The sequence below is a fragment of the Pipistrellus hanaki genome (assembly GCF_964339955.1).
Source record: "Pipistrellus hanaki genome assembly, chromosome: 14".
Taxonomy (NCBI): Eukaryota; Metazoa; Chordata; class Mammalia; order Chiroptera; family Vespertilionidae; genus Pipistrellus; species Pipistrellus hanaki.
In genome coordinates, this window is record NC_140516.1 from 44,173,149 (window position 1) to 44,197,604 (window position 24,456).

At 48.1% G+C, this 24,456-nt stretch overlaps 1 protein-coding gene across 1 annotated transcript; it reads left to right on the forward strand.

Moving 5' to 3' along the window:
• Window positions 1-469: 469 nt before the first annotated feature.
• Window positions 470-14,574, forward strand: DUSP5 (dual specificity phosphatase 5). The gene is made up of 4 exons (XM_084903899.1): window positions 470-1,145; window positions 5,971-6,119; window positions 9,871-10,090; window positions 13,037-14,574. Exons 1-4 carry the CDS (start codon window positions 767-769, stop codon window positions 13,441-13,443), a joined length of 1,155 nt encoding a protein of 384 aa, XP_084760025.1. The 5' UTR covers window positions 470-766; the 3' UTR covers window positions 13,444-14,574.
• Window positions 14,575-24,456: the final 9,882 nt, after the last annotated feature.

Consider the following 24,456-nt stretch of genomic DNA (forward strand, 5'->3'; position numbering starts at 1 on the left):
ACAAGCCCGATCTCAACTCATCTATAAACCACCCTTCCTTGAAGCACATCCCACAATGATCTCGTTTCTCGCGTAAAGGCTGGGAGGCTCAGAATTCATTTCTGCTTCATCTGGGGCCCTGCCCAGCGCAGCACCCCCTCTCCCCCGCAACACCCCCCCCCCCCCGCACGGCCCCCTGCAGGTGCCTAACCTACGTCTATGAAACTGAGAATTCGTGTTCGCGACGCCCGCCCGGCCTCCTCCGCTTCCTCCTCTTCCCGCACAGCGTGGGTCACCTCGGCCCCGTGCGTTCCTGACACCCCCCCCCCCCAACCCCCCTCCCGGCCGCCCGGGTGATGCGCGAGTGAGTCTCCGGGCGCAGAGCCGCGGCGAGCGCCGGGGCGGAGCCTCCCACTTCCTCTTTCCCGGGCTGACTAACCGCGGGCGCCCTCCCCGCGCGCCCCGCCCCCGAGGGGCGTGGCCACGGCGTGAGGGGGCGGGGTAAGCCCCCTCTCCGGCCTTATATGGGCAGCCACGTCACCGGCCTCGCGCTCCACTTAAGACGCGGCGCCGCCGGCGGAATCCCCGGCTTCTGGGGCGGCGAGTGGCCGGGCCGGGCGCCGAGGGTGCGGGGCGGGAAAGAAAAGAGTTGAGCGTGTCCGTTCCGGCTGCGGCTCCGGCTCTCCAGGCTCCAGGCTCGGTAGGCCGGCCGCAGCCCTCCTGTGTCTCGCCGGCGGGCAACCCTGGCCGTGGGCACCTGCGCGGCGCGGGGCCGCCGGGCGGCGCCATGAAGGTCACGGCGCTCGACGGGCGCCAGCTGCGCAAGATGCTGCGCAAGGAGGCGGCGGCGCGCTGCGTGGTGCTGGACTGCCGGCCCTACCTGGCCTTCGCCGCCTCCAGCGTGCGCGGCTCCCTCAACGTCAACCTCAACTCGGTGGTGCTGCGGCGGGCGCGCGGCGGCGCCGTGTCGGCGCGCTACGTGCTGCCCGACGAGGCGGCCCGCGCGCGGCTGCTGCAGGAGGGCGGCGGCGGCGTGGCGGCCGTGGTGGTGCTGGACCAGGGCAGCCGCCACTGGCAGAAGCTGCGCGAGGAGAGCGCCGCGCGCGTCGTGCTCACCTCGCTGCTCGCCTGCCTGCCCGCCGGCCCGCGGGTCTACTTCCTCAAAGGTGAGCGCGCCGGGGCGGCCGGGGCCCCGTCCTCTCTCCCTGCGCCCCTCCTAATCCCTTTCCTCCTCCGGGGTCCCCTCCTGGCGCCCTCCGTGGCCCGGGGACGCGGGGAGTCTCCACTTGCCCGAGTCTGCACCCTGGACTGACTCCACGTGCGCCCGGGAGGGCAGTGCCCGTGGTGGTTGGCGCCCCCCACCCTCCCCACCCGCGTTCCTCGAAAGCGCCCGGCCGCTTGGCCGCCCCGGTGGGCGAGGTGGGTACGCAGTCGGGGGGCGCTGCTTCTTGGCAGTTTTTTTTTTGGGGGGGGGGGGCTGGCGGCCCGGGTTCTGCCGGTCTCGCTGGGGCCCGGGCGCCGAGCCTTCCTGATAGACGTATCGGACGGAATCAGCAGGTCGCGACCCCCTCCTCTCCCTCCCCAGGAGCGTGGCGCCACGGGGTCCTCCTGTCCCCATGCCTCCTGCCTGGACGATTCACATCCTGGAGGCTGTGTCTGCAGTGACCCCTCTTTTGCCTTTTTGACCCCGGCGGCGAGTCCCTCCCCTTCCTTTCCTTTTTCATTTTATGGCTTTTTATTGTTTTCCTCCGGCCTTCCCCATTCCCCCTCCCATACCTCCTTCCTCTAGTTTCATGTGGAGTTAACAGCCTTCCCACTCTTTTCACCTCCTCCCTCCCTCCCTGGCTTGGGATCCTCCTGGGTCCCGAGCCCCACGGGGGTGGCTGGAGAGCCAGGACCGGGGAGCGGTGCCGAGGGGTGATGGCGGAGGGGATTCTGTTGCGTTTTGGTTTGGGGGCCCCCCCCAGAGGCGGTGGCACCAGGCTGCCCGTTACACCTGCTGGGGAGATGACTTGGACTTACACGGTGGTGGGTGGGTGATGAGCTAAACGCCAGAGCATCCATTTCTGGCTCATTTCCTATGACAGCTCTCCCTCATGCCTTGTATTTGAGTTCTTTGTAACCTCAAGTGTGTGGAAGCCCTGCCAACCCTGATGCCCGAGACCTTGAGATGTAACGGTGATGTGTGGTTCAGAAGGCCTGTGCAGTGAGCGGAGAGTTGAGGGCCTGGCTTTTAAAACCTAGCAATTTGGGGAATTTCACACACCTCCAGGCCAGGAGATTCCTGAGGACGGACAGCTCCCACCTTTTATTGGCACCTCTGTAGACCGTCCCCCGTGTTGGTTCCCAGGGAGATGGCAAAGGCAGGTGATAATAATCTTCCTTTTCCAGCTTCAGTCCCACCCCCAATGATGGAGGGAAGCCCTCCAAGATTGCAAAGGTTTCACACATGGCTCCTGATTTCTCTTCCTGATGCTTTTTTGTCTTTTGTTCTTAGCAGTGACTGCAGGAAAAGCTTCCACCTCTCCATTAGCATGAAAGATAGGTTCCAGGAAACCCTTCCTGGTCCCATCTCTGCCCTCTGTGTCCCCCTCCAGGAGGGCCATGCTGACAGTTTAGGGGTTATTGCCACAGGAAGTAGGCAGTTCTGTGACTTCCATCCCAAGAAGATGAATGTTTAAAAAAAATTTTTTTAATGAATATAATATACATAAGTAAAACTTTGAACAGCATGAAGGCTGTGCAATAAACAGTGGGTCTTCTGAAACCCTTAGAACCCAGCTCCACTCCCAGAGACAACCATCAACTATTACTTGTTCATCCTTAAAGTTAATTTTGTACCAGTTTCTTTTCTTTTTTTTAAATATATTTTTATTGATTTCAGAGAGGAAGAGAGAGATGGAAACATCCATGATGAGAGGGAATCATTTATTAGTTGCCTCCTGCACGTTGGACTGAGCCCACAACCCAGGCATATGCCCTTGACCAGAATCGAACCTGGGACCCTTGAGTCGCCAGCCGAGTAAGCTCCATCCACTGAGCCAAACTGGTTAGGGCTGCACCAGTTTCTTTTAAAAATATGATGATTTTTGTGTATTTCCTGTCCCTCTTTCACCCGACTAGATCTCGGGAGATATGATCGTATCAGAGCATTCATGTCTGGTTCACTTTTTTAACCAGTCCCTTGGTGACAGCCCATAGGTTGCTACTAGCCGCATTATTTGAAACAGTGTAGTAGAGTATACTTTTATCCAGATGCTTTTCTGCATGAGCACTATCAGTAAATTTGGAGGTTTGCGAGGTCAAAAGTTAATTCGCATTTTGAATTTCAGTAAAAAATTGCTTGATCCTTATAACACTACTAAAGCTTACGCTGTCGCCAAAGAAAAAGTTTATTTCCTTACCTAGTAACTCATGCCCATCTATGAGTTCAGGTTTAATCTAGCGGCATCTCAGATCTAGGGGGGAGAGTGCCTTTGGCCGCCAGCTCCCACCTTTGTTGGCACCCTTCATCTCCCCCAACCCCTAAAAAAAACCACATTCAGTCATGAGCTGAGGACCAAATGGCCTTGTCGGTGCATATTTATATCCAGTGTCCATGCACTTGGCTCTGCTCCCCTGGCAGCGTGAGGGTGATCGAACACAGGATCACTCTGAAGAGAGTCGAAGCGGCCAAAAGAACTGCCAAGGCTCTCGAGTGAGGCACCAGAGAGGAATGTTCTGTTTCTCCCCCCCTCTGATGGGAGTGGGTGAAAGACGGAGACCGGCTAATCTGGAGGACTCCTCCTGACCCCAGCTGAGGGGGCAGGGCCCTGTGTTATCTGTCCCCCAGCACTGAGACTCATTGTCTGCCTGTCTTGTTTTGTCAACAGGCAGACAGGGCCCAGCCTACTCCCGCACCTCCTTTCGTTCCTCCTGGCAGCCAACTCTTAAGTGCTCTATTTAAAGCGGGGAGATGGGTGGCCTGAAGGCTGGCTTCTCTTTCCCAAGCCTCCGGCCCTGAAGTTTGGGAGGGCCTGGGCCACTCCGAATCCAGATTCCCGTCTCTGATCACTTAGTTTGTTTCCCGGAACCCAAAATGTTGAGGCACAGGCACAGGAAGTGATTTACTAACTTCCTCTTCCAAGGAAGCTTGGTGTTGGTGTAAGCCTGGCCTCTCCCTGCCTCCTGGGAAAGAAGGGGGCCAGGGTCTAGAGTTGGGGGAAAGGTTATGCCATGCCGGGAATACCTGCCTCTGTCCCCCTCCAGCATGGCCTCCTGTCTTCATGGCCAGGAACGTGGTCATTGTGGAGGACCAGAGGCACGTCTGGGGCGGCCCAATGGCGATTTGTTGAGGTGACTGCAGGGGAGATTGGGGGCCAGGGCAGTTCCAGCTAGCTGAGAGGAAGCAGTAATGGCAAGATGACTCATTCGAGGAATTGGCTGCGGCTTCTGGGAGGGAGCTGGAGACGGCCATGTAATCCATTAACCATTCGTCTGCCGCGGGGTATTTAAAAAGCCACCATGTGCTCCACGGGGGGGGGGGAGGGGGGGGGGCGGCTCATAATTGGGAAAGACAGGAGAAAAAGGGAGGCTTTTGGAAAATGCATATTTTTAATGGATGATTTGACCCCCAAGTGAATTCTCTGGGTCAGAAAATGGCAGACGCTGTTTTTTTGGAGGATCTAGGAATTGCCTTAGGTCCCTCTGGATGGGAAGCAAAGTGCTTCCCCAAGCAAGGCTGGCCTGCTCACCCACCAACCCCCGGCATTCTGAGACTTCCAGCGGCTAGGCTAGGTCGTACTGGGCTCTTCCCCACTGAGTACACTGGGCCTGAAAAGCCTTATCTGTATGTATACACTCACAGGTCTGTGACTTGGTTAGAGGTACCTTTTTTACTGGAAGCAACCCATTTGGAGAGTTTTAAAAGTAACATTAAGAATGTTTACAGAATCGTACCTGTCGGTACAGTAGTTTGAGGGCATTCGGGGAACAGAAAGTTGAGGAGGGAAGGGTAATAAGGAAATATAAAGGGGGGTAGGTGTTAATCCGGGGGACAGTTTTATTTATGGGGGGGCTGAGATTTAAGTTCAGAAGGGCTCATTCCTGCAGTTTGGTTTGGAAGGTAATAGCCTAGATTGATTACTCCAAATTGGTTGTATGGGGAGAATTCTCAGCAGTGTTCTCAGCACCTCAGGAGTGAGAAAGGCCAGGGCTGTTTTATTACCCTGCGTTTAGACCTCCTATTAGCCCCCATTCCCTCATGCATGGAGGGGTTTCCTCTCTGCTCCAGTTTAGAGCTCATGAGCTGGGGAAGACACAGACCAGTTTTGGAGTCTCTTTCTCCAAAATTAATGAAATTCTGCATAATCACACCTGCATTTTAGATAAACAAGAGAGACAATAGCTTTGGTTTTCTGGAGGGATTTGGTTAATATTTTCCAGATGTCGGATATATTTCCTTTCACAGTTTAAGCTGCTTCTGATAGACACAAAAAGTTAATCATTGCCTCTCTGACCCATAGCGCTTTAGAAGTGTGTGTGTGTGTGTGTGTGTGTGTGTGTACATCCCATTTATATTCTATAAAGCTATTAGTTGGTTTGGCTCATTTTTTTTTAATGTGACCAAAATCTATATTAGCCTATTTAAAAAAAAAAAATTTTTATTAATCCTCATCCAAGGATATTTTTCCATTGATTTTTAGGGAGAGTGGAAGTAAGGGGGAAAGACAGAGAGAAACATCGATGTGAGAGAGATTGGTTGCCTCCTGCACGCGCCCTGCCCGGGCCAGAGAGGAACCTACAACCGAGGTACATGTCCTTGACCGGAATAAAAAACCCGAGACCCTTTGGTCCGAAGGCCAACGCCTTCTTCACTGAGCCAAACCAGCTAGGGCAGCTTAATATTTTCACTATTCCACACTCGGGGTATTGCTTCATTGTGGGCATTTTCTGACAGTGAGAAATCAATGCTTATGTCCATTTGTCTTGTTTTTTTTTTTTTTTTTGTAGGGGGATATGAGACCTTCTACTCGGAATATCCTGATTGTTGCGTGGATGTCGAACCCATCTCCCAAGAGAAGATGGAGACCGAGAGAGCGCTCATCAGCCAGTGTGGGAAGCCAGTGCTCAGCATCAGCTACAGGCCAGCCTATGACCAGGTAGGTGGAGTAGAAGTGCTGTCGCGGCTCCTGGCTGCCGTTCCTTCCTCGGCACCCTGACTCTTCCTCTCTCTGCTCAGCGGCCCTGGCTGCTTGTTGTGCGGATCAGGGTTTTTGGCAGAGCCCTCTAGCTTTGAGAGCCTCTGGTGCTTGCCAACTTGAGTTTCCATCCAAGAGTAAACGGGCTTCCTTCCAGCAAACAAGCTGACGAGAGCAAACGAGCCACAGGATGCTTGACAGTTTCTGGAGAAAAGAGGAAGTGAACAGTGTATTGTTATTAGTTGGCCTGGGAGGTGCGGAGAGAGCTTCCAAAGACTGGCTTAGGTTTCCCCGAAGATGCTTCAGAGCTGACTTTCAGGCCGCCTGTGTTGTTCTTCTTTGTAATTGTCCGTGCCCTGCAGTTTCTGCACACCAGCCCAGCTAGTACCTGTCAAGGTGTGTCTTCCTGGTATTTTAACTGAATGAGGTGGGAGTGGAGGGAAGTAGGAGGAGGGTTGTAGTGAAACCGCAGTTTGCATGGCTGAGCAAGCAGGCTCATCTAAGGGTTTCTGATGCTTATATTTCCATCAAATTCTGGAACCAGATGAGATCAAGGCATCCTAGAGGATTGCGTGTTTCTATAAATGTGCGGGTTCTCTTTTTCCTTCAAAAATTGGACTTGGTGACAACTCAATAAAGGAAGCATAAAGTAGAAAGGAGAGGAGGGTGAGGTGAGGAAAAGGGAGGCAAGGACCCAAATCTGGCAGACACCAGAGATCAAAACCCACCTTCCCAATTTTACAGAGGGCTGGTAAGGTGTAATAGATTTGCCAAAATCCTGAAGCTGGGTCCATGGCAGCCTAGACCCAGAACCCCCTTCTCTTAACTCCCTCTTCTAGTTGTTTTCAGGGCCCTGTTCTGTTTTCCACACATCTTCTGGAAAAGGGCCTCTTGATTTGGTGGAGGGTCTTTTCAAAAACCTCCCCCCTCCCAATTAAGAACGTATCCAAAATCATAAAAAGGAAGATTTCAAATGCCGCCTACCTAACCTGCCGGCTGCCTTCCATGAGCAGAGCTTTGCCCTGGGGATAAACTCCAAGTAAAGCCAGGTGCCCTTTCCTTGGATGGGATCCTTGGTCAGGAAGCCTATTGGTTTGGTGTGGTGCCAGGGTTTTTATTTTGTTTGTTTTCCTTTATCAAAAATACACTCTGTAATGAACCCTCAGCTTACAAGCCAGGGGCATCCGGCTTAGCTAGATTTCTATTTTTGTTTGTTGTTTGGGTTGTGTTTTTTTATCCTTGTTTCTCAGAAAATGAAAGAGAAACGAGAATTGGCAGGATGTTGTAAGAGGGCCACAGACCTTTGGCCCGGCGAGGACTGGGGAGGCCCTGCTGTGTCTCAAGGTTCCTCTGGGGAACCCCCTAGCACTGCTTCCTAGAAGCCAGGCGGGGCCCTGTTAACCTTTGGGGTTTCTGTAGACCCTGGGCTCCTTCCTCTTGATTCTAAACAAGATTCAGAAAAGAAAAGAAACAGTTTCAGGGGTGTGCTAGGCTAAGCTCCAGAAGAAATTGGATAGGATCCCGGGCCTGGTTGTCAGCGTTTTCCAGGCACTAAAGTGAAGATGAGACTACAGGTACATCTAATTAAAGTGTTAAGCCCCCCCGGGGGGGGGGGGGGCAGGGGGCACTATAAATCCTAATAAAAAGAGTCATTGTTACTAACACCTTTTGCAAAATCCTCTGTAACAATGATTTTCAACCTTTTTCATCTCATGGCATTAAATAAATTAATCAAATTCTGTGGCACACCAAAGAATATATTTTTTTGCTGATCTGACAAAAAAACATAGGTACAATTTTGATTGATATACAAAATAATAATAATGTAATTGCCTACTTTTTTTCTTTCTTTCTTTTTTTGCGCTCCAAAATGACTTTTTTAAAAATCAGGTGCCTATAAGGGTTTCTGGTACCAAGAATTAACCAATCAGATGCAACCTTATTATTCAGTGTGACCAACATGATGCAACATGGCCTATATAGTTATGGTTCAAGACAGGGTGTGCACACCAGACGGCTATTGTGTTGGCTGTTGTCAATTTTTATTTGACAATCTAAGGGAAAACAGGTCAGTTCCCCTGACTAAATAGACAGGTATGGCATGTTTTAAAAATTCTTGTGCCACGCCAGTTGAAAATCCCTGCTCTAGAACTTTCTTCCAAGTGGCCAAACTGGTCTTTGCCTAAACACTTGACTTCTCAGGAAAGACGAGGCAAATACCAGATGCAGGGTAGTGTGAGCATGGCCTGCTGCTGGCCCTGGTCCCATGCTCCTTTTCCGAGTATGGGTCTGGCAGAGTTTCCATGCTTCTCTTGTTCCAGCACGGGAAATGGAAACACAGGAAGCGGATGGATGATGTGGAAAAGCCTCCCAAAGACACAGCCACTGTCCCTCCAGCCCATTGTTTTTTCTCTAAATCTCCAGGGAATCCCATTGTTCCAGCTACCACTGACTTTTGTTTGTTTGTTTATACACTGAGAGTATTTATTTAAGCACCCAGGAAGCTGGCCCTTAAACATAAATATTCAGCTCAGAGCTTTGTCCCTCCCAGCTGTGGATGGGTGCACGAATGGGTCCTACAGCCCAGGTGGGATGCCCCTGAGCCAGCAGCTGCCAACAGCAACAAAAGGAAGAAAGGAGATGGGAGACCTGGAAATGTTAAGACTGCCAGAGTCTAGCCAGATAGGAGTTCTTTTCAGCTTTGCCTCGGGGGTAGGTAGGTGATCTCTGGTTCCAGTGGAATCTTCCTGTGGGTGGTCGGTCTCCCAAAAGAAAGAGGACAGAAGCATCTCTCACCAAAGCCTTCTGCTCCACATGAAGATGAGAGAGGTGGGGGAAACCCCTATGCTCGAGGCTTCATAGCTTTTCTTTGTCTGAGGATTCTGGGTAGACTGACTATTTTCACTTCTAAGAAGCAACTTTTTAGAGGGCCAGGGAACGAATTTTAGCAACTCTGAAATCTGATACATCTTATGATCAACAGTGGCCTAGCGGGTGCTGGTGGTGGTGGTGGTGGTGGTGGTGGTGAAGGGGGCCTAAGATATGGTGACAGAGATGATTTGACTTTGGGTGGTGAGCACACAGTGCCAATATACAGATCTTGTAACACAAAAATCTGCACCTGAAACCTGTATGATCCTGTGAACCAATGTCATCCCAATCATCCCAATAAATTTAATTAAAAAAAACAAAACAAAACAGTGTCCTCGGTTTGATGAAATACACTATATAACATGTTAGGACTGTAAGGGGAGGGGGAGAGCTCACCGATTGAACACTTTTCCATTTTAATCTACAAAGAAACCAGGCTGCTCCCCAAGTTGAAGGGCTTGCTCTCAGGTCTGCTAGACCTTCAACACATGTATCTCCATTCCCCCCTTCTCACACCCACTGCTTCTCATCCTCCTCAGCACAGGAAGGCTGCCGGCACCTCCTCCCTCCTCACTGCATGTAAGAAAACGAAAATCTTCGCCACGTAGGCTTTGCTGTCACTGAGTCACCAGCAGTAATGTAGGGTAGAGAGTCTGCCAGGACGGAGGCTTCACCCACACTCTTGGTTGAACCAGCCTTGGCTCTGAACTCTCTTCCCTACCTGGAAACCAGGAAGGGAACCTCCCTCCTCAAAACAAATGGGTCAGGGTGGTTTTGTTTCCTCTCCCAGGTGAGCAGGCTAATCCAATATTTCCTGCTTGTCCTCTGCCCCTGCTTCCAGGGCGGCCCCGTTGAAATCCTCCCGTTCCTCTACCTTGGAAGTGCCTACCACGCATCCAAGTGCGAGATCCTCGCCAACCTGCACATCACGGCCCTGCTGAACGTCTCCCGGCGGACCTCCGAGGCCTGCACGAGCCACCTACACTACAAGTGGATCCCCGTGGAAGACAGCCACACGGCTGACATTAGCTCCCACTTTCAAGAAGCAATAGACTTCATTGGTAGGTCCAGCCACTCCCCCTCCGCTGTTCTGGGCGCCTTGTTAGGGACATAACGTTCTTGGATTTTGGTGTACTGATGAGGGCGGCTACCTTCACAGAGGAGAAACGTCTCTTCTATATTGCAGCCATCGAGGGTCGGAGCCGAGAAGAGAGACAGCCACCCCCGAAAGGCAGAGGGGAAGATTTGAGTTGCTATTAATAGGAGCTTTAATTTGCACGATAAATGAATATAATTTTATGGCAGTGTTCAACTGCCGCCCTCGGTATGGTTTCTAGCTGGGCGGGAAGCACAGCGTGTCTGTGCGAAATCTCCACGCAAGGGAAGCAGCGGAGAGAGAGAGTCATCCTCGCTGTGCTTCTACGCAGGTTGGGATATTTTTAAATGCAGACAGAAGGATGGAGAGAGCACCACTTACGCACTAAGCCCCAAGGGCCCTGGCAGCTTTCCACAGTTTCTAACAAGCTTTGGGGGGCAATTTGTTTTGCATTCGCAGCTAATTTTGGATTAAAGATAGCACTTGACTCAAACTCTCCATGCTTTGTGCGCAGAAAAGTTGGCATCTTTTGCGTCCTTTTCTCTGTTCTGTGAGTCAGTTACCATTTTCTCTGCTGTGTAGGCCTGGTAGCCTCTGTTCCCTTGGGCCTTGGGTTTCCAACTCCTCTATATAGCCTGATTGTTCTCCCATTTGACATCTCTTACGCCCATTCCTCCTCCCTGGAGGCTGGGTTGACTTTTTTTTTCTGTCTCAAATTTGCAAGCCCCACTCTCCAACCTTGTGGTCTTGCCTTCTAGCTTCCAGGGTCCTTGAGCTCGCATAGCTATTGCAGCCGAGATGTGATTTTTGTTTGGAAGGATCTTGGCGGGGGGAAAGGCAGGTGTTGGGCACAGCAGTAATGACTTAGTGTAGGTAGCAGTTAAAGGGCCCCCCGCAGCCACATGATGGTCCCCTCTACTCATCACACATGATTTCCGCTTCATAGGAAACCATCCAGAAACAGACCAGAGGCCAAAGGCTAAGCCTGTCCCCTGAGCGGCTCGGCTGAGCTGGTTCCTTTGCAGTCTCAGAGAGGCAGCCTGAATGGTGGGCTCATGGTGGGAAAGCCTTGACTTGTTCCGCCTCCCCCTGGGAATGCCTTGCCCTCCTCGGCCTGATAGCTACTCAGTGAGGTCATGAAATCCGCCCCCATCCGTTTCTCAGAAGGCTCCCTCCCCATCCTGGGTGTGTGTGGTGTCTGTTTGTGTACACAAACATACACACCCACAACGTTACGAAAGCACAGGATGCTTGTCCCCAGTCTCCTAGCCCTGCTCGTGGAAGGAGGGACTGAGGCTGAGCCATGCCCTGACCCCTTCCAAGGGGAATGCCGCAGAAGTGCCACGTGGAAGACAAGCCCCAAGGGGTAGAGTGGGATCCTCTGCCTTTTTTGGATGTGGTATTGGGCCAAGTAAAAACTAGACTGCAAGGAAGCCAACAAAGGAGCAAAGGAAATTGAGAGTCATGGCCCTGTGATCCTAGAGACTTGGGGTCCCCTTTGAACTAATGTGCAGTGCTTTTTCCTTTTTGAGTCAGAGACTGAATAGGGGGCACCTCTAATGAGCTACAAGTGGGATGTTCTTAGATGGGGAAACTCCAGGCTTCCTCTTTGACTCCTCAGAAATTTATCTTTCAGATCTTGCAGATTCATTTGCAAAATCTTGAATTTGAGGAGGGAGGTGGGTGATTTTTATTATTTGCCCTTCAAAATGTTAAATATTTTTGCACACAGCTTTACACAGTGCCACGTACATCTAACTTCCAGTGATGTAATTGTTTTTTTAGTAGCAAGAGAGGGACTTAGAAAGACTATATTTTTAATGGTTTTTATTTAATGTGTATTTATGTTTAACCTTTTACCCCTTCCCATTTTAAAAAATATATATATATATTTTATTGATTTTTTACAGATAGGGAGAGGGATAGAGAATTTGAAACATAGATGAGAGAGAAACTCCGATTAGCTGCCTCCTGCACACCACCTCCTGGGGATGTGCCTGCAACCAAGGTACATGCCCTTGGCCGGAATCGGACTTGAAACCCTCCAGTTCACAGGCCGATGCTCCATCCACTGAGCCAAACCGGTTAAGGTGTACCCCTTCCCGTTTTTAACAGTTGTAGATCTTTTGGGGGCAGGAGTGGAACAGAAAAGGAGGACACCCTACCCTCCCTTTTGTCATATTGAGCTAAAGAAATCTGATGGTGGTAGCTTTATAGCAGTGCCTCCCCTTGTTGTGCAAGATGGGAGTTTGCGAAAAGTCATTTATATCCATCTAGTAAGCATCGCTTAGCCAGGGCTATCATTAGTGGCTCCGCACTATCTATTGTATGTTTGGTAGTGGGAACCCTGGGAGCTGAGCCAAGCATCCTGCCCTGGCATAGCCAGACACGATGCCCGGAGGCCAGAAGGCATCTACCAAGATGGGGGACTAGGTCATCACCATTACACTCAGGCCTTGAGAGGCAGGAATTGCTTCTCTAAGTCTTTGAACCTGGGACCCTCGGGGGGGGGGGGGGGGGGGGGGAGTGCATACCTGATTAAAATTGGTTGCAATTTCAAGGCTTTTCCAATGCCCTCTTGAAACCCATCCATGTTAGAGTGCCACTCCCAGGAAGGGGTTACTCCAGGTCTAGAACGTTCAGTGGTAAAATCTGCAAGTATGTTAGAGCACTGGGAAGCAGCTCTTAAGGATTGGAAAGGTCCTACATGGGGAAAGACACGGGTGGGACCCCAGAAGCTCTGTCCTCACCAGTGGGGATTACAGACGGGCAGGAGTCTGGTGTAGGGCCACGGCTGTTGCACAGTCACAATAGTTTGAGAACTAGGTCACTTCTGTGTTTAATTCTTGTGTTTGGCATCGCCTTTGGGTTCTAATCCCAACTCAATCCCACTGTCTTTTCTTCCTTCCAGACTGTGTCAGGGAAAAGGGAGGCAAGGTCCTGGTGCACTGTGAGGCTGGGATCTCCCGCTCACCCACCATCTGCATGGCTTACCTCATGAAGACCAGGCAGTTTCGCCTAAAGGACGCCTTCGATTACATCAAGCAGAGGAGGAGCATGGTCTCACCCAACTTTGGCTTCATGGGCCAGCTCCTGCAGTATGAGTCTGAGATCCTGCCTTCCACGCCCACCCCCCAGGCCCCCTCCTGCCAAGGGGAGGCGGCCAGCTCGTCCTTCAGAGCCCATTTGCAGACACTGAGCCCTGATGTGCAGGGTTCCTACTACGCATTCCCTACCTCGGTGCTGGCTCCGTTGCCCGCCCACTCGACGGTCTCAGAGCTCAGCAGGAGCTCCATGGCCACAGCCACATCTTGCTAACTAACACTGGATGGGGGAACCCGCACAGCCCCAAGAACAACTGTGATTTTGTTTTTTAAACTGGTGGACATTTCATACCTGTGCAATACTGAAGACCCCCCCCCCCCCTCTGTCCCGCCGCTCCGGTGGGATAGCGAAGGGTCCCCAGGCTTGCAAACGAACTTCAGACTGACCTCGGGGTTGGTTCTCGGGACCGAAGGAAGGTCAAGCCATTATGAGAAGCACAGCTTGTGCTGACTACTGTACTTCCAGACCCCCCTGCCCTCTCAGGACTGCCCAGTCCTGGCACCTCAACGTTCGCCTTTTCATTTCAAGCGTAAGGCAATAAACAACTTGCAGCCACGTGGGAGAAAGCAGCTGCTAGACCTGGAGAAAAGGCAGTCAAGAAGCCAATTCATTCTGAAGGAAGCACAATTTCCACCTTAACTTTTTGAACTTTGGCAGTCTCCGCGTCTGTCTCTGTCGCTTCAGGGAATAAGCTGATCATCTAGTCAGGAAAGGAACCTTGTAGGGTTTGTAGGGACCCCATATATATGTATATGCTGATTTGAACCCTCATCTCTTCTTGAGATTCCCTCTTGGGTCCCACAGAGGCAGTTTGTTGAAGTAGCGAGATGTTGACACTTCTGAGTTGCCTTTCCACTGTGGGTTCTTCCCTGACTTTGGACTTTGGCATGACTCTTAACTCATACTTGAACCTTTCTTGTTACACCTCTACTCAAAGCAACTCTTGTGTCATTTTGAAGAGAGTTCCTTAGACCATAGACCAAAAATCACCCATTTGAGGTGGTGGCATGGGTGCCAGGAGAAAAGGGTACCTAGTGTCTAGGTCATTGTCATTGACACGGTCTTTTCCCCAGCTTGCTGTCCTTCTATGTGCTTGTCTCGTCTCTTGTGACACTTGTTTCCCCCACACACACACCCCTGGAGATGGTCTTCAAGATGTTGACTTCTAGGATTTGTAGATTTCATAGTGTGGTACTACTTTATATTTTGTCTAGGTTACTTCTCCAGGGGAAAAGGCAATAATTTCCTAAAATCCATACAAATGTGAAGAAAAGCAGTATGTTATTGGTCATCATTGTCGTCGTTTTTTTATAGTGTTAAATAAAAACAGTAAAAAAAAAAAACTTCCCTGTGTTGATGAATTGGGGTAAGGGGGGAATAAATACATTTAGGGGGCAACGAGCCTGCCTCTCTGGGTTGATTTCCGAAGAAACTTGAAGGTGATGGCGGTGGATTGTAGCTGAAGACCTGAGACTGTGCATCTGCTCTCGAGCTAGTGATCATCATAATACAGAATATGGTGCTTTCCATTTGAGAGGCTTCCCTAAACTCACTCGCAAGAGAAGTCGTCGGGTGCATGCCACACGGTGAGATTATCAGCACGTCCACTCACTCTGGCTCTTCGCTTCCATAAACCCAGGCAAGGAATTTGACTGTACCTCAGATTCTTCACCTATAAATGAGCAAACTGAACCAGATGATCCCAAAAGTCTCTTAAAGCTTAAGACCCTGGATTCCAGCCAACCAGAGCGCCATGCCTGTAGTCAGCCTCCTCCTTCCAGTGCCTGGCACATGGCAGACTCTCAGAAAAGGTTAGGAAAATGGCCAAGAATAGAGAAGCCAACTAGGTGAAGGATCACCTTAAGTGCCTGCCTCCCCCTTTTTTACCCTTGGAACCAATTCTTCCAGGTAGTTGACTCAGGAGTGGGTTTAAACCCAAGGCTGTGTTGACTTGCCTTCTGAGTAATTTCCTCTGTATTGACGTCTCCCCACTGCTGGCTATGCCGACTCTTTGGGGCCTGTTTCCTAATCAGAGGGAACCAAGGACTGGCTGGAATTTATGCCATCCCAGTGAGCTGGTGCCTGATGTGGGGGTTCCAACCATATCCCTAGATTCTAGAAGGCCCAATGAGGCCTCCTGCTCTCCCACAGGCACCATGTTGGCGAATACCAAGATGGTGGCCAAGCCCAGGTAGCCCAGCTCTAAGCATCTCATCTCAGAGGCTTGGCTTGAGGCCTTGCTCCCCACATGTCTTTCCAGAAGCCTGCCCCATGTTTGGGACTGTCCAGGTGCTGAGTGGTAGCAGGGGCCTCAGGCTGGGAGGGCCAGGGAGTGGGAAGCTGGGTGCAGGCTGGGGTGATGTGCTTCGCCGCATCCCACTTGCTGACATTTGCTTTATTGCATTAGAGTCTTTCTCTGAAGGGTGAGTAAGTCCTCTAAATCAGGCTTGGGAGGATTACTCATAAGCCAGTGAGTCAGTGGAGGGTAAGCCAAGTGAAGCCCCACAGCTGGGGATGGCTCTGTAACGCTCATTCCCTTCACAGTCTCCCCATTAATTACAGCTCCGTTTTGGCCAACATCAACTTTACACTGGCTTCCAGGGCTGGATGGTGAATTAAAGTTGGTGTTTTCCCAGTTTCTTCATCCCCAGTAGGGAAGAAACATCTCTCTTGGCCTCTAGCATCATTTCAGGTAGAGATATGTCTAGAACAGTGGTTGGCAAACTCAGTCAACAGAGCCAAATATCAACAGTGCAATGATTGAAATTTCTTTTGAGAGCCAAATTTTTTAAACTTAAGCTTCTTCTAACGTCACTTCTTCAAAATAGACTCACCCAGGCCGTGGTATTTTTGTGGAAGAGCCACACTCAAGGGGCCAAAGAGCCGCATGTGGCTCTCGAGCCGCAGTTTGCCGACCACGGGTCTAGGAGAACAGAGATGTTAGTTCCCGCCTATTGCTTCCCTCTCAGGTCCATTCTTGCCCCTGAACTGGGCCTAACTGGGATGAGCAGCCTCACATCCAGATGCTGGTCTGAGTCCTGTGTACCCTGGTCTCTTTTGTGTGAGGATTGGGGAAAATGCCCCACCTCAATACCCTGAAAGGCTGTATGTATCTGAGTTGTTGGTGGTTTCTCTTCTGCACACCATAAAGCTCATGACTGCCCTTTTCCCTCCTTGCTCAGGCCACTAGGCAGCTCAGAATCAAAATTTTAGCCTACCTCTGGCAATTTTTAAAAATATATTTTTATTGACTTCAGAGAGGAAGGAGAGCGAGAGAGAGAAACATCAGTGATGAGAGAGAATCATTGATCAGCTTATCTCTTGCATCCCTGCACTGGGGATCGAGCCCACAGTCTGGGCATGTGCTCTGATGGGGAATTGAATTGTGACCTCCTGGTTTATAGGTTGATGCTCCAACCACTGAACCACATCAGCCCGACTTATAAGACCTTGGTACCTTAAGAGAGGTTACATCTTAAACCTCTCTCTTCAACCAAATAATTCCTGGTTCTTCACATCTCAATTCAAACTTCACTTCTCCAGGGTAGCCTTCCAGAGGCCCAGGTTGGATTAGATGTCCCAGTTCTATCTGTCATAGCTCCCTACCTACGTCTTTTCTTCATATTTCACCAAACCTTAAAAAGTATTCATTTACCTATGATTATTGTATCAATGTTCATCTTCTCCAGACTAGACATATCATCAGGAGAGCAGAGATTACATGGCATGTCAAGAGGGGCCCATCTGGTTTATAGTAGGTGTTCAAACTAGTGTGCTTACAGATATTGGGCAATGAAGGGGTTGCGATTAAGTTGCATGAAGAAGAGTTGGGAAAGGTAGTGAGGGGAGAGCCAGTGATGTGTCTAACTGAAGTTGCATAGGGTAGTGTCTAGGAACTTCAGCTGGAGTTCCAAAAACCCGAGTTTGCATTCTGGCTCTGCTATTTGCTAGCTGTGTAGACACCGACAAAGTACTGCATTTCCCTAAACCTTGACGTTATTGTCCATAAAGAGGGAATACTAATTGAATCTACCTTGTGGGTACAATTTTTGAAGAGTAAATGTTATGAGAAATAATTGCCTAGTATGAAGTTAAAGACATAACAAGTCCTCAATGAATAGCGGCCATGATTATTAATTACAATAATTGCAGCAGTGAACTACCCACTGTTGTGAAGGTTCGGCAAGCAGAACTGGGGTTTCTATCAGGAAGGCTGTGGTGGAGGGGATTCAAGCCTCAAGGCCTTTGCACACACCTTTCCCTCTGCCCCATCTCTCCCTTCTTCACCTGCTCATGAATGGGCCTCCTTAGTACCTCAGACTTCACTTCCTCAGGAAAGCCTTCTGAGATTTCAGGATTCTATATTAAATGCTCTCCTGGCACCTGTCCCTTCAGAGCAATATCAAAGTGGGAATTAATGATGCTTATAACTTTTATTGATTGATTGATTTTTAGAGATAGAGGAAGGAAGGGAGGGAAGGAGAGAGAGAGAGAGAGAGAAGGAGATCAGTTTGTTGTTCCACTTATTTATGCGTTCATTGGTTGAGTCTTGTATGTGCCCTAACGGGATTGAACTGAAATCTTGGTGTGATGGAACTATGCTCTAATCCACTGAACTACCTGGCCAGAGCTAATGTTCATAATTTTGAAAGATCAGCTTTATTGAGATATCATTTATATAGTATAAAATTCAACTATTTTAATTGTAGTTAAATGATTTTTTAGAAATGTATATATTCAGTGATATAACCACCATCCCAATCAAGATATGGACTTTTATTCACCCTCCCCTCCCCCCCCCCTCAAATTTCTTGTGCCCTTTTGCATTCACTCTTTTCCCACTGCAGACTCTGGCAATTAATTTGTCTTTTCTAGAATTTTATATCATTTCATATAGTATGTAGGTTTTTAGTCTGGATTATTTCACTTAGCATAATGCATTTGATTTCATGCAGATTGTCATGACTACTAAAACTTTTTATTCCTTTTTATTATTGTAATAATATTGCATGATATGGATATGCCAATGTTTGCTTATCAATTTACCCATTGATGGACATTTGGGTTATTTCCAGCTTTGGGCTCTTATGGATAAAGCTGTTATGGACATCCAAGGATGTATTTCTGGACATATGGTAAATATGTATCTAATTTTATAAGAAACTGTCAAACTATTTTTTAAAATTGGCAATACCATTTTGCATTGCTCCATATCCTAGGTCATACTTGGTATTGTCTTTTGTGTGTGTGTGTCGGGAGGGGGGGGTTTAAGTTCGTTTATTTATTTGTTTGTTTTAGTTGAGCCATTTAGTAGTATGTAGTGGTACTTCATTGGATTTTTAAGTTTTTATTTCCATAATTACTAGTGATATGGAAAATTACTTCATGTAATTATTGGCTCTTCTTTGGTAAAGTATCTGTAGAAAGTTTTTAGGTAAACTATTTTATTATTGAGTTTTAAGAGTTATTTATATATGCCAGTGATCTATATGTCTATCCTTATGCCAGTAGCACACTGTCTTGATTACTATAGCTTTGTAGTATGTTTTGAAATCAAGAAGTGTTTATTCAATTGTTTATTCTTCTTTTTCAAGATTGTTTTGGCTCTTCCGGGTCTCTTACATTTTTATATGAATTTTAGTATCAACTTGCCAATTTCTGAAAAGAAGGCAGCTGGGATTTTGATACAGCTATGTTTAACCTGTCGATCAATTTGAAGAGTATTGCCATTTTAACAATGTTAAGTCTTCCAATCCATGAACATGGGATGCCTTTCATTTATTTAGAGCTCCTTTAATTTGTTTCAACAATGTTTTATAGTTCTCGTTGTACAAATTTTGTACTTCTGTTGTTCCTAAGTTTTTTTTTCATGCCATTATAAATGAAGCTGTTTTCTTATTTTCTTTCTTTAAAAAAAATTTTTTTTTTAATTTATTTCAGAGAGGAAGGGAGAAGGAGAGAGACATGATATTGATTGGCTGCCTCCTGCATGCCCCACACTGGAGATCATCCCACAACCCAGGCATGTGCCCTGACTGGAATTGAACTGAGCCTTCCTGGTTTATAGGTTGACACTCAGTCATTGAGCCACACCAGCCTGACATGACCTGCCCTCTTAACACACACACACACACACACACACACACACACACACACCTCCACTGATGTTATATACCAGGAGAATCACTGGTCTGGGGGCCTAATCTCTCCCTGTTTCCTTCTGTGCCTGTGTTAGAAGAGTGTATACAAATGTTGATGCATGTAGTTTAGTGGCAAGAGCATTGGACTGAGAGCCAGGGTACTCGTCTCATTCCAGTTCTGCGGCTCACCAGTTGTGTCTCTCGAGGCACATTAGTTCATATCTCTGGGCTTGTAGTTTCTCAATACTTAAAGTAAGGGGTTTGAATTAGACCATTTCAAAGGCTTCTTCAAGTGCCAACATCCTATGAGTCTACGAATTGGTGACCTTGCTGATAGAGCTAATAATTACCTGACCTGGCAGGATAGCTAAGATTTATTTACTTTAATAATATTTATCAAAACCACAGAGCTTGGCTGCTCACTTCATGCTCATTTATCTTCTCTGGCTTCCTGTTTATCCCAAAGGTTATCTTTTCAAACCGCCCTTTGGGCTTATAAAATCTCCTTTGTGTTCACTCCATGTTATTAAGTGAACAAAGAGCAGGTTACAAAACTGTATGGATCCCATTTTATTAAAAAACTCACATGGGTGTGTTTGTGTATATATAGATATAGACATATCAATGTTTACATTTATGTAGCCTAAAAGGATATGTACAATATATCAAAATGTTAGGATGGCTTTTTCTGGATGGAGAAATAACTGGTGATCATTTTACTTTTTCTTTCTTTCTTTCTTTTTTTTTAAAGAAGATTCATTTTAAATACATTTTTATTGATTTCAGAGAGGAAGCGGGTGGGAGAGAGAAAAACATCAATGATGAAAGAAACTCATTGATTGACTGCCTCCTCCATGCTGGGGACTGAACTCACAAACATGGGCATATGCCCTGACTGGGAATCGAACTGTGATCTTCTAGTTCATAGGTCGATGCTCAACCACTGAGCCACACTGGCCAGGCTTCCTTTTTCTTTATACACTTTGTCCTTTGCAATTTTTGTCTGATGGAATTGCTTATATTTTTTATATTTATTGCTTATAAACACAACAGCTAACAAGCCAATAAATAATGTCTTCTTTAGATTCAGAGTCTCCCTGCCCCTTTAACTTTGTCTTTGGCATCTTCTCCTAGGTTAGCTACCTGTCTTTCTGTTTTAAAAGACAAAACAATGGGGGAGGGGATACACAACACATGGGACAAAGTAATCTAACCCCTGGGAATTCAGCCCTCTCCAACCCCAGCTTTTCCGCTATTCCCCACATTCCACCCCCATTCAATTACTCTCCCCTTTTTCTCTTTCCTTCTGTGTCAATATTCCCTCCCCCCACCCCTACACACACACACATCCAGTTTCTCCCTCTATAATCTATGCACTTCCAGCATTCATTCATTCATTCATTCATTTATTAATTCATTCATCATAAATTATGCATAAATCAGAACAATGGAATAAGCGTGTTGCTTAGAGTTGAAAACTCTGTTTTGAGTCCTGAATCTGCCCTAGGTATACCAGGATCATGTGAAAAGCACTTGGAAAACTGTAAAGACAGATCAGTGGGAATTGTCATGGCCAAGGCCCTGTGCTGAGCCCATGGGGAAAATGGGGTGGAGGAGTCTCTGCCTTCAAAAGGTTGTGAGTTGTTTTCTAGGGTAGATGTGTAAATGCAAAGGGGGTGGTAGAGGGTTTTGAGAGATGCAGAAATAATACCCATAGACAAGGAATGAATGCCTAGATTCTGCAGAGGAGGGAGAAGGAAGAGTCAAAAATCACCAAGGGGGTTGGGGCCAGAAAATCATGGGCCCATTAATCTGTTTATCAATCCATCTACTTATTCATTCCACAAACACACATTGAGCATCTGCCACCAGCCCAATACTGTCATAGACGCTGCAGATGAACCAGCAGAGAGAACAGATAACACCCCCTACCTATCCCATTTTGCTTACATTCTATGGGTCCACAGAGGAAAGGAAGTAAACAAGTGCATAAACTAGATCATTTCCAAAGGCGATAAAAGCTATGAAGAAAATAACACTGGTAGTGTGTCAGAGAGCAACGGGGGAGGTGACATTTGTGTTTCCGTGCCATTAGCTGAAATAAAAGTCAGGGGCTGTACTGAGGCGGAGGATGGTGAATTTCATGGTAGAGCTGCTGACTCAGATACTAAGATTCACCTCCTGGTGAAAATATTTTAACCTTCTCTCAAACTGTGTATTATATTACTAGAGGTCCAGTGCATGAAATTCATGCACTAGTAGGGTCTCTAGGCCTGGCCGGTGATCAGGGCTGATCAGGTTCTCCCCCTCCCAGCCTCCCTGCATCATCCTTTCCTCACTCTCTCAGTGCCTGGCCACAGCTGGTAGTCCGCATGTTTCCCACCACCCCCTAGTAGTCAGTGCATGTCATAGCGATCTATCAAACTCCCTGTCTCCCAGTTGAACTCCTGAGGGGGCAATTTGCATATTAGCCTTTTATTATATAGGATTTTCTGGATCAGAAACATTTGGTGGGTTTCCATTGCCCTCTGGACAAAATCCTAATTATTTTTTATATATTTAAATATATCTTTATTAACTTCAGAGAGGAAGGGAGGAGGGAGAGAGAGAGAGAGAGAGAGAGAGAGAGAGAGAGAGAGAGAGAGGGAGAGAGAAACATCAATGATGAGAGAATCATTGATCAGCTGCCTCCTGCACACGCCCTACTGGGAATGGAGCCTGTAACCCAGGCATGCACCCTGACTGGGAATTGAACGGTGACCTCCTGGTTCATAGGTCAATGCTCAACCACTGAGCCATGCTGGCCAGGCAAAATTCCAATTCTTTAGCTTGAAATCCAAGGACCTTCACAGTCTCACCAGGCCTGTCCATCTGCCTGCTTCTATATATCTTCACAAGAACCTTCCATTCTGGCCTCAAAGGACTCGTCACCATCTCCACTCAGGCTCTGTCCCTTTGCACCTCCATAATTGGGTCCTAGGAAAGTCTGCTGAGTTCTCTGGTCTACAACTGCCCTGTTCTTTTTGAGGCTCAGGCCTTTTCTCTACCTGCCCATCCTTATGATTGTTTAAATGTCTCATAAGCAAGGACTCAACTCTTCAATAAGAATGTAGTCTCCGCCGAAGCCGGTTTGGCTCAGTGGTAGAGTGTCGGCCTGCGGACTGAAAGGTCCCGGGTTCGATTCCGGTCAAGGGCATGTACCTTGGTTGCAGGCACATCCCCGGTGGGGGGTGTGCAAGAGGCAGCTGGTCGATGTTTCTCTCTCATCGACATTTCTATCTCTCTCCCTTCCTCTCTGTAAAAAAATCAATATATATATATATATATATATATATATATATATATATATATATATATATATATATATATATATAAAAGAATGTAGTCTCCTTGAGGGAGGAGCTGACCCCTACGTTGAATTTGCTCTGTACACCTGCCCAGAAACACGTTAACCAGCTTCACAGATCAATTATCTTCTTGTATAAAATGAAGAAGGAAAGAGAATGAGAAGAGTTTAGAAAACCAAAGTGTTTCCCATCCAAATTCATGGAGCCGGGAGATGACAGAATTCAGCTGTGGGCAAGTGTTCAGAAGCAATCAACAAGGAATCAAGTCAGTTCACTAGAAGCTGGAATAAACTCCATCTACCTTGTGCATCTAGGGATGAGTCTGAGAGTTCTGGAATTCCTCCCACCCCTGAATCCACAAGAGGGGCAGAGGCCTGGGTTCTGGCCTAGAGTCATCTGTAGCCCCTCTCTCCAAGGCTTCCTTCCTCAGGGTCCAAGGCTGGGTCATCTTTCTTTCTTTTCACCTGTGGGAAAATGAAGCATCTCAGTTTACCCATCTGAAATGCAGGATGATGGGGCATCAGCTGTTCCCTTCCCTTCCCTTCCCTTCCCTCCTCTCCTTCAGCAGCATTTGATACTGGTGCTCAACCTCTATGTTTTGAGGCCAGGATGCCAGGGAGGGCAGTGGGAGGTTAGGGGCGGGGCACGTGATCATCATGACGGGTGTTGGGGAGGAAAGTCAATACCATAAACACGTATTCATCAGGACATTCCTTCTGCCCTGTCTTTCATCTGGGGAATCTGAAAGCCCTGGACAAATGGTAATTAATTTCCACAGCAGCTTCCAGGGAGGATGGGGTGCTGCCTGCCAAAGGCCAGAGGGGCACTTTCCCAACACCCCTCCCCCAACCCTCCCTGCTCACTCCCAGCTGCTGCTTGTCCCCAAGGTGATAATGCCAGGTGATGGCACGCCTAGAGGAAGACTGTTTCCCAGGACTTCTCTGCTTAGAAGGCTCCAGAGACTCCTAACTGACCTCCTCCCCCCACCCCTACTCTTTCCCAGAGGATGACTAAGAGTGAACCGGGGCAGGAGTGGGAGCTTTTCCGGCCCCCACAGGCAGGCTGGGGCCAAACAACTAGTTAGTTGACTCAGCGGGAACCACATGGCTCCAAAAATACAAGTGCCTCTGCCCAGTTCCACCTCGCACTCCCTCCCTTAGCCCTTTGGACACAATCACCTGCTCCTCCTCTCTCCTCCTCCCCTTACCCCAGGGAAGCCACTTGAAGCGATGTTTGCCTTATTTCTAATTATAGAAGAGTTATAAGCTTAGTATAAAACACATTTAAAATATAGAAAAATATAAAACAGAGAGTTATTTTGTTAATCCCATAATTCCTTCCCTCCCCAAATAACCACCGTTGAAATCTTATTGTATTTAAACATTTATTTGTTCTGCTTTTGGGGTTTTATTTAAAAATTAATACATAATCATGGCAAAAATTATATACTGTATATTATAATATTATATACTAGAGGCCCAGTGCACAGGTTCGTGCACCGGTGGGGGCCATGCCTCGCAATCTGGGACCCCTCAGGGGGATGTTGGATTGCCAGTTTCAGCCTGATTCCCACAGGCCAGGCCAAGGGACCCCACCGGTGCATGAATCTGTGGACCAGATCTCTAGTTAAGATCTTTGATTAAAATCTTCCTGCCCTCTCCCCTCCCCCTTCCTCCCTTCCTTCTGAGATTCATCAGTTTGTACCATCTTTCCATGCCTGTGTGTTGAGTATCTGTCTC